This window comes from Eupeodes corollae, chromosome 1 (genome assembly GCF_945859685.1).
Source record: "Eupeodes corollae chromosome 1, idEupCoro1.1, whole genome shotgun sequence".
Lineage (NCBI taxonomy): Eukaryota > Metazoa > Arthropoda > Insecta > Diptera > Syrphidae > Eupeodes > Eupeodes corollae.
Genome location: NC_079147.1, coordinates 153952869 through 153969124, shown reverse-complemented (window position 1 = coordinate 153969124; position 16256 = coordinate 153952869). Strand labels below are relative to the sequence as shown.

The 16256-nt window shown below is 37.9% G+C and overlaps 1 protein-coding gene across 1 annotated transcript in view; it reads left to right on the top strand.

Moving 5' to 3' along the window:
- The window catches only part of LOC129945934 (protein eva-1 homolog C-like), a 351803-nt gene extending 335950 nt beyond the window's left edge, over positions 1-15853 (top strand). Inside the window, exons 6-9 of the mRNA XM_056055917.1 lie at positions 10292-10462; positions 10578-10721; positions 10846-11103; positions 15654-15853. Of these exons, the coding sequence (XP_055911892.1) occupies positions 10292-10462; positions 10578-10721; positions 10846-11103; positions 15654-15853 (773 nt within the window). The remainder of the gene's footprint in view (positions 1-10291; positions 10463-10577; positions 10722-10845; positions 11104-15653) is intronic.
- Positions 15854-16256: the final 403 nt, after the last annotated feature.

Sequence of the window (16256 nt, the reverse complement as noted above, 5' to 3'; positions counted from 1 at the left end):
GTACCTAAGTGTGTACTCCTAGAGCCTAGCCAACCCAAGTAGAAGTTCGGAATACAGTACTTCAAGCTTTATTATTACGCCACAATTACCTTAAAGGAATCGTTTAAAATTGGCCCCAAAGCAATTCTTATGAATCCATTGAAATTCGTTATACAATCCAGCTGATTTTTCAAATTTTACGTTTCAAGGCCTCTAATAATCTTTTAAGAAATTTGTCGAATTTGATTATTATTTTCACCGACTTTAAAAAGTCCATTGCCTAATGGCAAACACTCCCTCATATCTCCTTTTACTTCATTCAATTTTTGTTTATTTACTTTCAAAACAATGTGGTTTTGTGATGCAAGAATCGCCCTTTGACAGAGAATTTAATAGTCATCTATGATATTTTGTGAATCAGTGAAAACACTTCTAATAAGCTATGTTATTAAATTACAAAAACCTTCCGTTAGTGTCATATATCCCTCAGCATCGGTTTTCAACAATGCATCTCCTATCTTTTAAAGTTTTTAAAAATGTTTAAGCATAGCGTTAATATCATTATAAAAAACGCCAAGTGCTAAAGGTAAATCTTCTCGAATGATCTGGAAGCAAGACATTCTACCCTGATTAAAAGCAGTTATAACACTTTCCTGCCTTGTAACTACCTCCACACTAAAAATCATGTAATAATTTTGTTCCCTTACGACGTGAAGGACGGACAAACAAACAAGCAAGCAAACAAACAACAAAGAAAAACTGACTTTTCCATTTATAATATTATTACAGGAAAATACAGGATAGTTAAAAATTTAAAATTTAATCATTTTAAAAAGCAAAAAAGGATTTAAGTTGTTTTTTTCGATTAGAACTCAAATAAAAAAAAATGATAACCGAGGCCAAACTCACCTTCGTGTTCCAATGTACCCAATCTACCGATGCAGGTTGTACAATAGAATGTCATTGGTATAAGGTACTTTTCATTATACTATACGTATAAGGTTATCAAGAGCAGCCTATAAGAATAATTTTCCAGACAATTGAATGGACCGATTGTCATTTCCTTTCTTTCCATGTTTTTTTTTTTTTAGTTTTCTTCCTTTTTCTTATTTCATCTTCCAAATGTGTTGCTTTGTTTTTCTATAACAATTTTCCTTCCGTATCCTTACCCTACATACCTCTGTGCTCTGTATAGTATAGTATATCCTTTGAAGATATCAAAATCGACAATAGTATATAGGAATTCTGAAACTGTAATGAATGAACATCAACATCCTGCCCCCAGCGGACTGACTAAAAAAAATATTCTAAATTACAAGTCACATCAAGCACTATACATTAGCTTTGAATATTTTGTTGTTGTTTTTTTTTTTGTATTTATGTATTTCCGTACTGTCATTTTTACGGTTATTTTAGTAATATTCTTATTTACTTTTGGTTGAATGAGATCCAAAAATCAGTGACTTAGAAATATTTTATTTTCAGTGAAATTAGGGGGTAAAGATAGATTCCTTTCCTATATACACACTAAATTGTTATTTATTTAAAAACAAAAATGTTTCTTTTAATTCGGGATTATTGATGGTGAAGCTGTAAAAGAAATGCGATAAATACACAGAGAACAAGCATACACTGCAAAAACTGCTTACATAAATTCCTTTTCCTAAAATTATTAGTTTAAGTAATTATATGTGAGATTTATTTGTTTGGACACTAAGTTTTTTTAGAAGTTTTTTATAAGAACGTCTTCAAACTTATTTTGTAGCCACAATAAATATGTACGTAATCTGAACGTACGGACGTACGAACATACGTACACACGCACGCACAGACAATTTTCTACACATCTTTATTTCGACTTTAGGGGCATTGAAACGTCGAGAAATGTCAAAATTTTCAATTTGCCAAATTGGAATTATTACAATAACTTCCTATGGGAAGTTAATAAATCGAACAATAAAGCTGATTACTTAAATTTATATAAACTTTGTAAGGATTTTTTGTTCTTAGTAAATATCTATAGAGACAGAAATAAACTAGCTGGAGCAACAGTCCTTAAAGAACTAGGGCCTAGTGACTTAGAATTCTCAACCATTCCTGTGTAAGAGTAATGTTCCCAGGGACATTTTTTTTGAAAGCACTTTTCATGATAGAAATTACTCTTAGAAGATTTAACAATTCTTCCCAAGAGGCAGTATCCGCGAAAACCCAACGCTTCTATCATGAGAGTGCAACGCACTCACTATCATGCCACGACCCACGAGTACAACAATTTATTTACAAAGAATAGTCTTTAGTATGGATTTTAGTATCAAAACCAATTATTTCAAATCGTTTCGGTCGTTTATTGATTTCCGAGAAAGTCTGTTGTTCTATGTTCTTTGGACAGACTAATTGTTTGTAATTCGATTTATTATCTATAACTTACTATCTTCAATATACATTTTTTGGAGGGTAACTTCTTAAATAAGTTTAAAATTCCGTACCTAAAACTAATATTGAAAAGCTTAATAAAAATAAACTTGATTTTCTAATGTGAGAGTTTTTGGCTGCAGAACCGCACGGCTTTGATTCTGATGGGTTAGAAATTTAATATTTCACATCATACATACGTCACAAATGCTATGAAAGAAATATCTCAAACCGATTATTCTCAGTTAAACTCAAAACGCTTATAAAAAAGCTTGAAGTATTTGGATTTTACTTTAAAATGCTTTATTAGTTATGTTCAAACTCAGAAAGTTCAGATGGTCTATGGAAATTGTATGCCAGAAAGTCCAATATGACCTCTATTATTTTTCCTACTGGGCACTTTTTCATAAATATTGACACTTCTACAAATTTTTCACACTTGCTGACAAATATTTTGACAGGTTAAATACTAGCCAGAAAAAGTTTGCATCGTTTCTCTACCAATTTCAATTTTATAAGTAACAGAACGCTGGCACTCTTTCAATTTTTTAAAAAGTGAAACAGCATAATAAAAATTGGGAGTTTTAAAATAAAAACATTCTAATAAAAGTGTACTAAAGTTGGTTTAAGAAAATAAATAAACAATAACATCACGGACAGCCACTTTAACATAACATAACCTCTATTATGTGCTTCGTCTGCAATATACTTTAAAGACAAAATTCCTCCAACCCTCGCACTTAAATCGTTGTTCCGAGCGATTTCAATTTACACAATTCTTCATGGCTTCAACATTCAGGCCAGACAAAACCCGATGGAGTGTGTGCAGAAATCTTCGCTGAGTTGAACCACCTAACTCAGCTAGTCAATGAGCTAACCCAAATATTGGACGTTGAAGGTCGAGCAGAAAACACTCTTGACTTGTTTTTTATCTCTGACCCTGATAAGTGAATTGTAAGTGTTCTATCTTCTCTAGTCACATCTGACAATTGTGTTATATCAGCAAATTTCTCGCGTCAAAACTATTCAGTTAAAGAAAGAGCTGCTAAGAGAACCGTTTGGCAATACAAGAAAGCCAACTGGGACGGTCTCAATAATTACTTCATGATCTTTAACTGGTCACTATGCTTTCTCGATAGTGACGTTGACGCCAATGCTTATATGATCACAAGTTCAATTCTCCTGGGAATAAGAACTTTTATACCGAATAGGGTTAAAAGTATCAGACTGAAAGAAAACGCATGGTTCGATGCGAGCTGTAAAAAGGTTATTAGGGTCAAAGAGGTTAGTTTCCCTTACTATAAAGCCAAACGTACAGGGGAAAGCTGGAAAAAGTTCAAACAAGCCAGGAAGGCATGCAACGCCCATATTCGACGGACCAAATTTTTAGAGGACCAAAAATAACGACAAAAAATACTGCAATGACCCAAAGGCAGTACAAATTTTTGGTCATTTGTAAAAAACATGAGGAATTCATCCTCTTCATCGGTTCCTGCGCTCATTGTCAATGATACTCCTTTTGTTAGCTGTATTCTATGGGACCAGTTTTTTTTCGCACTCGTACTGTGGCAAGAGTCCTTAGAGATCTGAACACACATAAATCCACTGGGCCGGATGGTATCCCCGCTTTTGTTCTGAAGAGGTGTTCTTTAACGCTGGCAAAACTACTGCATAAGCTTTTTCATCTGTCCCACTCCTCAGGTATGTTCTGAGGGGATGGGAAACTGCATTAGTACAGCCTATTTCCAAAAAAGGCGAATCTTAATCACCCTTCAACTACCGACCGATTGCACTTACGTCCCTTCTTTCCAAGGTCATGGAAACGCTGATTAATTATCAACTCAAAAAAATATCTTGAAGATCGAAAGCAAGCTTCTTAATGACCAGCAATAAGGCTTTCGTAGCAATAGGTCCACTGGTGATCTGAGGGTTCATCTCACCGAAAAGTGGAGCAAATCTTTACATCGTTTTGAAGAAAGTAAGATTATTGCACTTGATATTTCAAAAGCATTTGATAGGGTTTGCCATCAGGTTCTCTTTCGGATCGTTCAGTTCAAGAAGTATTGGATGGATTCAAGTCTAAAAACCATAAAATAAATGCTGGTATGCCCCAGGGTTCTGTTTTATCTCCAACACTCTTTCTCATTTTTATTAATGATCTCCTGTCTGCAACATCTAATCCAATACATTGTTTCGCTGACGATAGTACTCTTAGCTTTTCATATTCGTTTTCAGACTCACATATCTCTTCTTCGGATATGGAACTGCAACTTCAAAATATGATAAGCTCATTTAATTCCGACCTAAACAGCATTGTTCAATGGGGATTAAAAAACCGCGTGGAATTTAATGCTTCGAAAACGCAATGCTGGATGGCACTTGCATCAATTAGACTGATTATCTCGATATTTTTGGTATGTGTATCACCAACCACCACTTGTGGAATGATTTCATACGCGATGTCGCCAAAAATTCCGCAAGGTGTATGGGTTTCCTTAGGCGATGCAAGAAATATTTCACCCCTTCTGGTCTGGCTGTTATCTAGAAGACTTACATACGTCCAACGCTGGAGTATAATTCCCATCTCTGGGCTGGTGCTCCTGCAACTTACTTAAGCCTCTTGGATAGTATTGATCGTAGAGCATTTAAATTGATAGGTGATAATATCATTATGAGTTCATTTACTTCGCTTGAACATCTTCGTAATGTCTCTTGTCTCACCCTTTTCTACCATTTTTCAGGAATTCAAAACTAATTTGCACCGACATCTTCTTTCAAACACTCTTTCCTCTTCTTAGTGCTCACACTATGACTCTGCATAATAAGGCTAGTAATATCCCCTTGAGCCTTGAGTGTGTGTTTGTTATAAAAAAAATAAAATTTGGAAATTTACCTTTTACATAAATTTGTCTTTAAGAATTTTAATCTCACTTAATTAGTTTTTTTTTCTTTCGAAAATAGCTTTATTGAAAATAGTTTAAAAATGTTTTTCGTATATAATTATTTAGAGCTTACATTTGATTTTTGTAAAAAAAAAATTGCCATATTTTGTAGATATCAAATTTTGAAAAAAGAAAAAAACCCAATTAAAAAAAATTATACAAAATGTAATAAAAATCTATTCGTTAGTTTTTGAGAAAATTTACATTTTCGACCAAACAAATTGAATGGGGACTGCTGTTCTTTTAAGTCTTTAAAAATGGAAAAAAAACGCCTAACACGAATCGGCTTAAAACCTTATTTTTCAAATTTAAAGAACAGATAGATAGACAGACAGACGGAAACGGAAGTCCCACTTTTTTCGACTTCTCTATCATCGTACTTTTAAGTTTGATTAAAATCTCAAACTCGAAATATTTTACGAATGCAATCTTTGCCATAAAGTTGAAATGTGTCGCAAGTAAAAATTAGAAAAATTCAAATATATCTGTACCATCTGTAAATTTTCGGCCCTTTGGAAAATGAATTCCTTATACCTTCTCATAAGAAAGGTTAAAAACGTATTATAGACCATTTGCTAACCAATCTGCTATTCCTTAAATGTTTGAATACATTATTGTTGAAACTCTGTCTTTTCACTATTCCTTCGTTGTATGTGAGAACCAACAGGGTTCTCTTTGTAAAAAGAAGTGCACAATAACAAATTTGTTACAGTTTACAACATTCTGCATTGAGTCGTTTGACTTTAGCAAAGCATTTTGCAAACATAACCACTCTTATGCGTGGATATCTTTATATCTCAAAGACAGATTATATATTTCTGTTTTTAGGAGTGATCTTTTTAAATGTTTTACATTTAACTCTGGTGTACCTCAGGGTAGTCACTTTGGTCCGTTATTAGTACTATTTACTTAAGATCTTACGTTCTATTTAATTTTATTCGTCTTGTATATGCCGATCATGTTAAAATGTTCGTACAATTAACTCTGTTGAATACTCCTAACTTCAGTTACAATGCTAACAAAACTAATCTCTTATTCGTATGATCTATTTAAATATTTAAAATAATAAGAATTTAAGTATAATTTAATCTAGGTTAGGTTAGGTTAACGTGGCTTCGGATTAAAAATCCACACACTTAGGCCAAGAGAAAGGCCCGTTATTATACCACATGAATCTAGAGAATTACTTTAAACTAGTCGAACCATATTGAGCTTTTTATAAAGCGAAGAAGATGTTTGATATCTTTTTAAGTTAGTTTACTGGGAATAAAAGAGTAGTCCCCAAGATGAAGTTTTCGTCTGAGTGAAAGAGCAGGGCAAGTGCATAGGAGATGAGAGATTGTTTCCTCTTCTTATTCATCCATACAGCTCCTACAGAAGTCATTTGAGGCTACGCCAAGTCGTATTGCGTGTCTGCCTATAAGACAGTGTCCCGTAAGGACACCTATTAGGGAGCTAATATGAAGTCTGCTTTGAGATAACAAGTCTTTAGAGCACTTTAGGTCCAGTGAAGGCCATATGAGTTTTGTGGCTGCGCATGTTGGTAAGCTGTGCCACCTTGAATTTGCTATCACAAAAGCTGTTTCTTTTAGCAGAAGTTTACATGTAGCTATAGGTATGACTGTTCCATTTTTAGCGAGTTCATCGGCTGTACAATTACCTGTGATGTCTCTGTGGCCCGGCACCCAACTGAGGTGAATGTTATTGCTGCGCCATCTCCATAAGAGACGATGGACAATCGAGGGCCATTCAAGATTTGGTCGAGACACCGTCAAGGGATTTGATAGCAGCTTGACTGTCAGAGAAGATGCGGATATCAGAAGTTGATGTCACGTTTTCTCTTAGCCAGGAAAGAACCTCTTTGATCGCTAAAATTTCCACTTGAAAGACGCTACAATGATTAGGGAGGCGGAATGAGGTGCTTAGATTAAGCTTTTCTGAGTACACACCACTACCAACTCCCTCATTTGTCTTGGATCCATCTGTATAAAAATGAATACTTTTTTTATGAAGGAGTTTTTTGTCTTACCATTCATCTCGGGATGGAATGGATACCTGGAAGTTTTTTCCAAATAGGGGTTTAGGAATAGTGTAGTCTATGTACTTTGGAATAGAACCAAAGAGTCCAATCTGGTCGTAACAATGGAGGTTCGGGTTGCTGATCCTGATCATTGCACTAATTTCATCTGTACAAGAGGGTTCTATCGGGATCCATGCGCGAGCTCTCGGCCTGCAAGGAATATTTTCCTTTGCAACGACCTCGAGTTTTGCGCCTGGCCAGACTTCGCCCAGCATGCCGACAGCAAGCGTATAGAGATCGCGCGACCTCTGATCGTTACAAGCGATGAGTTTGACATGACCTTGATGCCAACCCCAATCGCTTGTTACCGCTGGTGGACCCGGATGCTCTCTCATGATTTTGAGAAAGCCAGCCGAGAGCCCCAGTTTCACCATCTGCTAACGGTCAAAGTAATCGTGCCATCAATATTGCTCCTATCAATGACCGCGGCTATGATCTTTTTAGGCTCTTTAAGTACATCACTAAATGATTTAGTGAGAGGTGCTCTGGCCATGTTGGGAGTGCTGGTGCTCTGCACTTTGGGCTTTTTAGGACGGGAGTGGGCTCCTCCAAAGACCTTTGTCGTTTTGACGTGGAGTCATAGCGACTAGTTTTATCTAGAATGGATTTAGCCCACTCCTGCCACTTGCTACGGATGGGATTATTTCTATCCCCCGATGTTGAACCAGAGGATTTTAGAATCCTCATCGCATAGCGCCGTTGTTTATAGGAGCTCCTAGGAGCATTCTGGATAGGTTTATTCTCTTTGGTAGTGGAAAGATCATTATTCACGAACTTTCCACTACCGACCTGAGAAAGCATTTTAGTCAGTGATACATCCTTTACCATACCGGAAATTGGGCAGTGACTTGGCACAAGCCCTTCACCGATGTTCGGCACAGGTGCAACGACAGCCAACGTTGCCGCCGAACTGCCGCCCGGTGTAGCTGGAGTAACGGCACCGGTTTGACGATTTTGCTACGGGTTTAGTTTTTGTTTTTGTTTATACATTTGGATTCCCACGAGTAGGCGAAGTAAAAAAGGGGGGTCCATCTGTGCAGAGATTCGCTTACACAGATAAGGCTAGCTAATTCGGAGGTCGCCTGGTATCCGGATACTCCGTTAGCGACTGAGCTATTTTTAGAAATTGGCCCTCCGACTGGCTGATCATCGGCACCGGTCGTACAACACCTTAGATCCAGCCCAGTTGGGAAGTTGAAGGGAGGGATATGTATTGGAAAAGGAGAGACGAACAGCAACTAAGCCATAAGCGTCCCAGGAAGGAAACAGGGTATTGACAGACAGTGTTGCACTATACAGTCAGGGAATAAGGAGCCATCAGCCAGCATAGTAGCACAAAGCCGATGTAGAAGGTGGTAAGGATTGGGAAGAGGAGGGGCGAGCGACCTTTAGTTTTAGGGCTCTTCTGGAGAAATAATTCCCGAGAATCAGTGACCTTACTCAGCTTCTACAACTCGACAAGTTCGACGCTCGGGCGAAGTTAAAACAATCAGCTTAAGCTAATTATTTTTTATTCTAAATAATCCATAATGTAGATTAGATGTAATTTTTTAATTGTAATTAATTTTTGTTTTCGTTTTTATTTTTTTTAAATGCGTATTTAACAAAAATCTATAAGGGATCTAGAAATTACAAAAATTGAGAAAAAAAGGTCCGAAAATTGAAAGAAATCCAAGCGATTCACACTACTTTATTTCTAAATGAATATGAAAGTTCTCTTGCTATATACACGAGCCAAACCTACAGCTAGGTACCCACAAAATTCTAAACTTTGCGATTCAATTTGTTACAACCCACATCACATTATCCTATTAAGGACCAAAACTCTTTTATAGTCTATGCATGGATGTCTGGGCCATTATAGTCAATTTCCTTATAAAAGTCGCAATAGAATAGAAGGGAGGGTGGTGACAGACAAAAAAAAGGAAAAAAAAAACTACTCAAAACAACACCAAGCCACGTCTTTGCTATTACATATACTTTAGAACCTAACTTAACTTGGACTTGAGCATTGATGGGATAACATAAATGGAACGCTTGCTTTTATATGGATCTTTCCACAGCACTCCTCCCGATTATGTTGTTAATGCGAAAAATTATTGCGAAACTCTACAAATTGCCAATTTCCTGAAACTTATACATATACATCCATATATATTTCCTCACATACATATAGGTATGTAGATGAATGCATGGTTGTGCATATGCTCTATTAAATAGCCAACTTTTGTGGGCCATCCTATTCAGTGAATCGAGCAAAATGCATAACCATGCATCTATCCTTACTGCGTATCCTCTTCTTCGTAGTTGAAGTCGCCATCGTCGTTGTCGTCGTCATCGTCGTCATCGTTTCCAAACGGAAGGACCATGTCGCGCCATTTGAATACGAAACTCAATAAACTTTTATGATCCGTTGTAAAAACGTAGTCGGGCCTGAGACGACCGACCGACCGACCGACCGACGACGAGGACCACGCTGAAACTGGCTGGCGACACAACTTTACTTTGGTTCTGCATTTTCACCATGCACTCTCAATCGTGGATCAAATTGGTTTGGATGAACTGTTGGGCTCTTTTGTGTAAGCCAAGGATATAATGTCCTGTGCAACCGTGCAATTTCCCTCCACAAATCGGTTTATTGGCAGAACTGCACTACTGCCATTGAAATCGAATTATCTCCACGACGACGACAACGCTGACGATGACGTCCAGCGTATTGGCAGTTGTAAATAATTTACAAAAAAAAAAAAAAACGAATCCGCCCACCTACTCTATACCCACACAGCCCGACCAACACACACCCACATTATCTACTCGTTCAAACTTGAAAAGAGCTATCTTCGCAGAAAAACTGACTACTTCCGTATCCTCTTTTCAGATGAGTTCCGAAGCAAAATAGCATGCGAGAATGACAACATGCCATTGGTGTGTAATCCTTATTCACGGATAGCGATATACAGTGCGAACTTTGGACGCACAGAACGAGAAAGCGTTCAGTGCAGCAATGGATCTGATCACCCCGTCGTCGAGGACCCAAGTAGCAAACAGAGTAAGTTAGCAATTAACGGCCATGTTCGTAATGTTGGCTGCCGCTTGAATTTTCATTTTCATTTTCATGGCGAATTCATCTTTTGCTTTTTTTTTATTTTGAATATTTCCCTCAGCCTGTCTGGTGTCGTACGCGACGGAGACAGTGATGCAAATCTGCCACGGGCGGAGACGATGTTCAATCACAGCCGATGCCGGAACATTCGGTCGACCATGTAAAGGCGACGCCAAAATGTATTTGAAAGTTGTGTACACCTGCAGTAAGTTAAACTCTTCATATACGAGTTGTATCTAGTAAAGTCATAGACTAAAAGCTTCTATATACCTATCACAAAAACGAGAATGGTTTTGAGAATTGGAAATTAACTTGTTTTTCTATTGCAGTACCACGGAAAGTCCTCAAGGATAGATACGAAACAGCGCCGGAATCGGATGAACCACAACAGACAGAACTCGATTTGGACCAGGACGAACTGTACGATGAGGACCAATTCTATAAGGAATCAGAAGCTATACCACCCGCACCAAAGCTGCAAGGGGCAATACCAAATCCAGCATTTCCATTCGATTTTACGGGTGACATGATGCCGACTAGCACATTGATGCCGCCCTTATTGTCGAGAAACGATAATAGTTTGGAAGGTAAGACGCTCTTTTCTTATGTTCATTGTACTGTACATATTGTAGATACATATTTGAGCAATTTTAACAGGATCCTTTTAATAATTAAAAGAGATATTATAATATTTGTGATCGAGTTTAACAAAAACCACCTTTTAAAAAATGAAAGAATTATTGATAACACAATATAGCGAACATAATAGTTTGTGAATTCATTCTTTAGAGTTGATCCATTGAATGCAGCTCAAAGATTGCATTCACTGATTTTATTTTGAGAGTTGCCTTTTTTTGGCTTCAATACAATTCCAGCATTTAATTGGAATATGTATCAATTTGGGAATAGGTTCAAATAATTGCAACTTATTGGGTGATATTTTTGAACAACTCCTAAAAAAGTATAAATATAAATATACATAAAACCTCCAAAACAGATTAACCCATTTCAATGAAATTTTGCATATACATTCCATAGGTCTGAGAATCGATTTTTATCTAATTTTTATATTTCTACTAGCTGACCCGACCAACGTTGCTTTGTCATATGAATGATTTCTAGAGAATATTTTGCTATGAATAAATAAATAACGTATTCTTAGTGTGTAAGGATGTGGTATATATTTGAGTAGGAGACATATAGAGCACTGTAAACGGTGCCAACAATGTCGTGAGCTTTGTCAGCAATTCATGATCGACATGTATAACAAGATAGATAGCGAACGATTACGATACTAGTGACTTAATCAAAGCTATCATCACCAATGCCGACGGCACTCATTCTGTCATTCTACCATTATACAAAGGCAGTCTACGCCATATGGAAGAATATGTTTATGTTTATTTTCACGTTCACGTATATTCCGAAATGGTCGAAATTTACTATTGCCTGGCCTAAATACAATACATCGTCATGACATTACAGCACGTGTATTCAGACATAAATTGAAGTCTTAGATAAATTTCATTACAATTATACATCATCATCATTTCGGAAAATCATTTGTTAAAAATGTAAACAGCGTAGACATTGACATTGATAGCCGCTGGGTGGTCCCATATTCGCCTCTGCTGAGTAAACCATTCAACGCTCATATTACGGTGAGTTCTGCAAATCATAAAAGAGCTTCAAATACATTTGCAAGTATATGAACAAAGGCAAACTAAGCAACTTACCGAATCTCACTGAATCGATAGGAGACCTTGAATCAAAGGTGAAAACCTTTGAAACTTCTATAATTAAAGCTTTTAGAGTCTCTTGCCCAGTTAAATATAGCCGTAAAACCCTTCCTTCGTGGTGGAATGAAGAACTGTCGAGTCTTAGGAAAATGACGAGGACAATTTTCAATATCTGCCACAAACATAAGTTTTACCAACCGTGTAAAGACTCTCTTAAAATTTACAAACAAGCCCTGTCATCAGCCAAAAGACAAGGCTGGAGAGAATACTGTCAATCAATCGAAGACATAAAGGATTCCGCAAGGCTCAGCAAAGTTTTTTCGAAAGAACATTGTAATCCTTCATTTCTAAAAAAGCCTGATGGAACCTGGACAGCCTCTCCAGCCGACTCTCTTGAGCTACTGATGAAGACGCACTTCCCGGGTTGCGAGAGTGATAACCTGGAACCGTTTGAAACCACAGAGCTAAACGTAGCTCATATGGAGCAAGTCAATAACCAGAGAAAATATTTTGTGGGCCATCAATACTTTTTCTCCATATAAATCCCCAGGCATGGATGGCATACTGCCAGTTATGCTTCAAAAGTTGCATGATGTGGCAGCTCCATGGCTGGAACAAATTTTCAAAGAATGTCTCCTTCTCAAACATGTGCCCATGTCGTGGAGACAGGTCAAAGTAGTTTCTATCCCGAATGTGGGTAGGCGAGGTCACGAATCCGCGAAGGATTTCAGACCAATAAGCTTAACATCTTTTGTGCTTAAAACCTTGGAGCGCATTCTTGATTACCATATTAGAGAAGTCCTAGTTGGACGACCTCTTGAAAGCTCTCAGCATGCTTATCTTAAGGGCAAATCTACGGAGACTGCCCTCCATGAGGTAGTGCTCACTGTAGAACAAACAATCCATTATAAAGAATTTACTCTTGCCACCTTCCTAGACATAGAAGGTGCTTTTAACAACGTCCTTACAGAATCCATAGAAGAATCGCTCGTTAAGTTCGGTGTAGAAGACTTCATTCGAGAATGGATTATTTCCATGCTCAGTGGTAGGAAGATTCGAGCCTCTCTAGGCAATACAATCGCAACCAAACACGTGATTAGGGGAACACCCCAGGGTGGTGTTCTTTCGCCTCTTCTGTGGCTTCTGGTCATGGATACAATTCTCGTTAAAATAGTGAGATGTGGAGTGAAGGCGGTAGCCTATGCGGATGATTTGGTGCTATTGGTGTCAGGAAAGTACACCTCTGTGATTAGTGAAATCACGGAGACAGCTTTAAAGAAAGTTAGCAACTGAAAAAAAAAACTGAACTCTTGCTCTTTACCACCAAAACTAAAGTACCGACCTTCACGCTACCTTGACTCAATGGTCATATCCTATCATTGTCTTCCAGTGCAAAATATTTGGGAGTTATACTCGACCCTTAACTAAACTAGAAACTAAATATTGAAGTATACGGGTTAAGAAGGCCTGTGTTGCCTTCTACGCCTGCAGCAAAACGTTCGGCAAAAAGTGGGGACTTCAGTCGAAGATGATTTTATGGACGTACACAGCCGTAGTACGCCCTATCTTAACATATGGGTCGATTGTGTGGTGGCCTACTCTTAGCAAAGCCTATAACATTAATAAGCTAAAGAAGGTTCAGAGAACAGCTTGCGTGGGCACCACAGGGGCCATGCGTACTTGCCCAACGGACGCCTTAAACGTAATTTTGGATCTTCTACCAATGGACCTTTTTATTAAATACATAGTTTCCTGCAGCGCTATTAGGCTGAAGGAATCAAATAGCTGGTTGTCAAAACCTTACGGTCACAGCAACACTACGAAGTTAGTTCCCTCAGATATTATCTCGGTAGACACTGACTACTGCACTCCTACTTTAAACCTTAGTAAGGGTTTTAAGGTTTTTTTCCCATCCAGAGAAGATTGGGAGGATGACATCGTGCCGAAAGGTTTCGACACAAACATCTTTATCGACCGCTGAAAGATGGAGTGCGGAGTTGGTTCTGAGATCTTTTCTGAGTCCCTAAATGTAGCTAAATCCTTTAATCTTCCTGACTTTGCTAGCGTTTTTCAGGCTGAACTGCTGGCAATAAGGGAGGCATGTAAGATACTTAAACAAAACCCAAACCAAAACCGAAATGTGGCTATCTTTACAGACAGTCAGGCAGCTGTCAAAGCCATTAGCTCGGCCATATCCTCATCTAAATTGGTCCAGCAATGTCGCGATGAGCTTGCAAGCCTGAATATTAACCTCGGTGTCACCCTGATCTGGGTTCCGGGCCATAGTGATATCGTGGGAAATAAACGGGCTGACGAGCTAGCCAGGCAAGGATCGGCCCTTCATAACTCACTTGCGGAAATGGTTAACATTCCTCTTGGTGCTATGAAGGGTAAAATCTTTTCTATCTACCAAACTGAATCAAACCGAAGGTGGAGGAATTTACCCAACTGCATTATATCTAGGAAGATATGGCCCACCTATAATAAAACCCGTACAAACGATCTTCTATGCAGGCCAAGGCAAGACATAGCCAGGATGGTTGCGGTTTGTACATGACATTGGCCTATAGGAGTTCATGCAGAGAAGTTGGGTATCTCTTACAACACCTTTTGCCGTAGTTGTAGTGACCAAAGAGAAAGTGAAACCATAATCCATTTCCTCTGCAAATGTCCTGCTTTGGCAAACACCAGAATGAAATGCTCTGGAAAAGCATTCTTTCACGAACTTGATGAGTGATCTGAGACAAAGATTAGAGACCTAATCTTTTTTCTCAATGCGACAAAATGGCTCTAACACAATCGCTATGAAGCTTCTCTATAAATCTTTCCCTTTCTATCACAGGTCGAACGAGTTTTTGGTATCAAAACGGTGTACTACAGCGCTAATTGGATCTCAGGCTAGGTTGCCTTCAGATCGCCATTTTTAGCTACCTACCTATATGAATAAAGGCAATGATATAGCTGTATAGAAAATACCAATGTGAAAGCTTCTCCGGGTAATAATGATAATGAAATAACACTTTATCAAATTGGCCGATACGTCAGCTTCAATGAAGATGTTTGGCGTATCTTTGGTTTCCCAATTCATGAATGGGATCCAGCAGTTACTAATTAAGCAGTCCATCTTGAAACCGGTCAGAGCGTATATTTCACGAGTGAGAAACCGATTGATCGTGCTATTAATCCATCATGTTTGAATTGTGTAATCGTGTGGATGCCTCTGGTGCTTTTGCACGGATATTACTCTATTCAGAAGTACCACGCTATTTCACAAGCATGACCCGGTTTATTCAAATCAAATACCTTGGGGCGAGTATTTAAAGTCAATCCAAGCCAGACTGAGCGCTTTTATCTTCTAATGCTATTGGTTAATATCACCGACACATTATCATTTCAAGATATACGTAAAGTGAATGGACAGTATCCAACTTATAAATATGCATACCTTGCACTCGGCTTGCTAGAAGACGATAACCAATGGGAATGTATGCTTACTGAATTAGGAGTGAACTGTACAACTAAACAAATTCGCTTATTATTCGCTAAAGTGCTGACTACATGTTTCCCGGCCCGAGCAGAGATTTTTAACTTCCCATAGAAAGTTATTCTAATGGGTCTGATTTGTAAAATTGAAAATGTTGACATTTCTCGACGTTGCAAGGTTAAAAAAGTCGAGATAAAAGATTTTTAGAAAGATGTCTGTGCGTGCGTGTGTACGTACGTTCGTACGTTCCCGACGTTTTTTTCGTCGTCCATAGCTCAAGAACCAGAAGAGATATCGATTTCAAATAAATTTTGTTATAAGGCAGAAATATGCAGAAAGGGCTCTCAAGAAAATTGCGTGGGTGTTTTTTTTTACGACAGCAGTTTGAAAAAGAGGGGAAGATTTTGTTTAACCCTAAATATCTAACCAAAAACGCTAGAGACTTGAATAACATTTTATATAATATATTGTAACGTGATATCAAAGAAGAATATTTTTTGGAAAAAATCCATTTAAC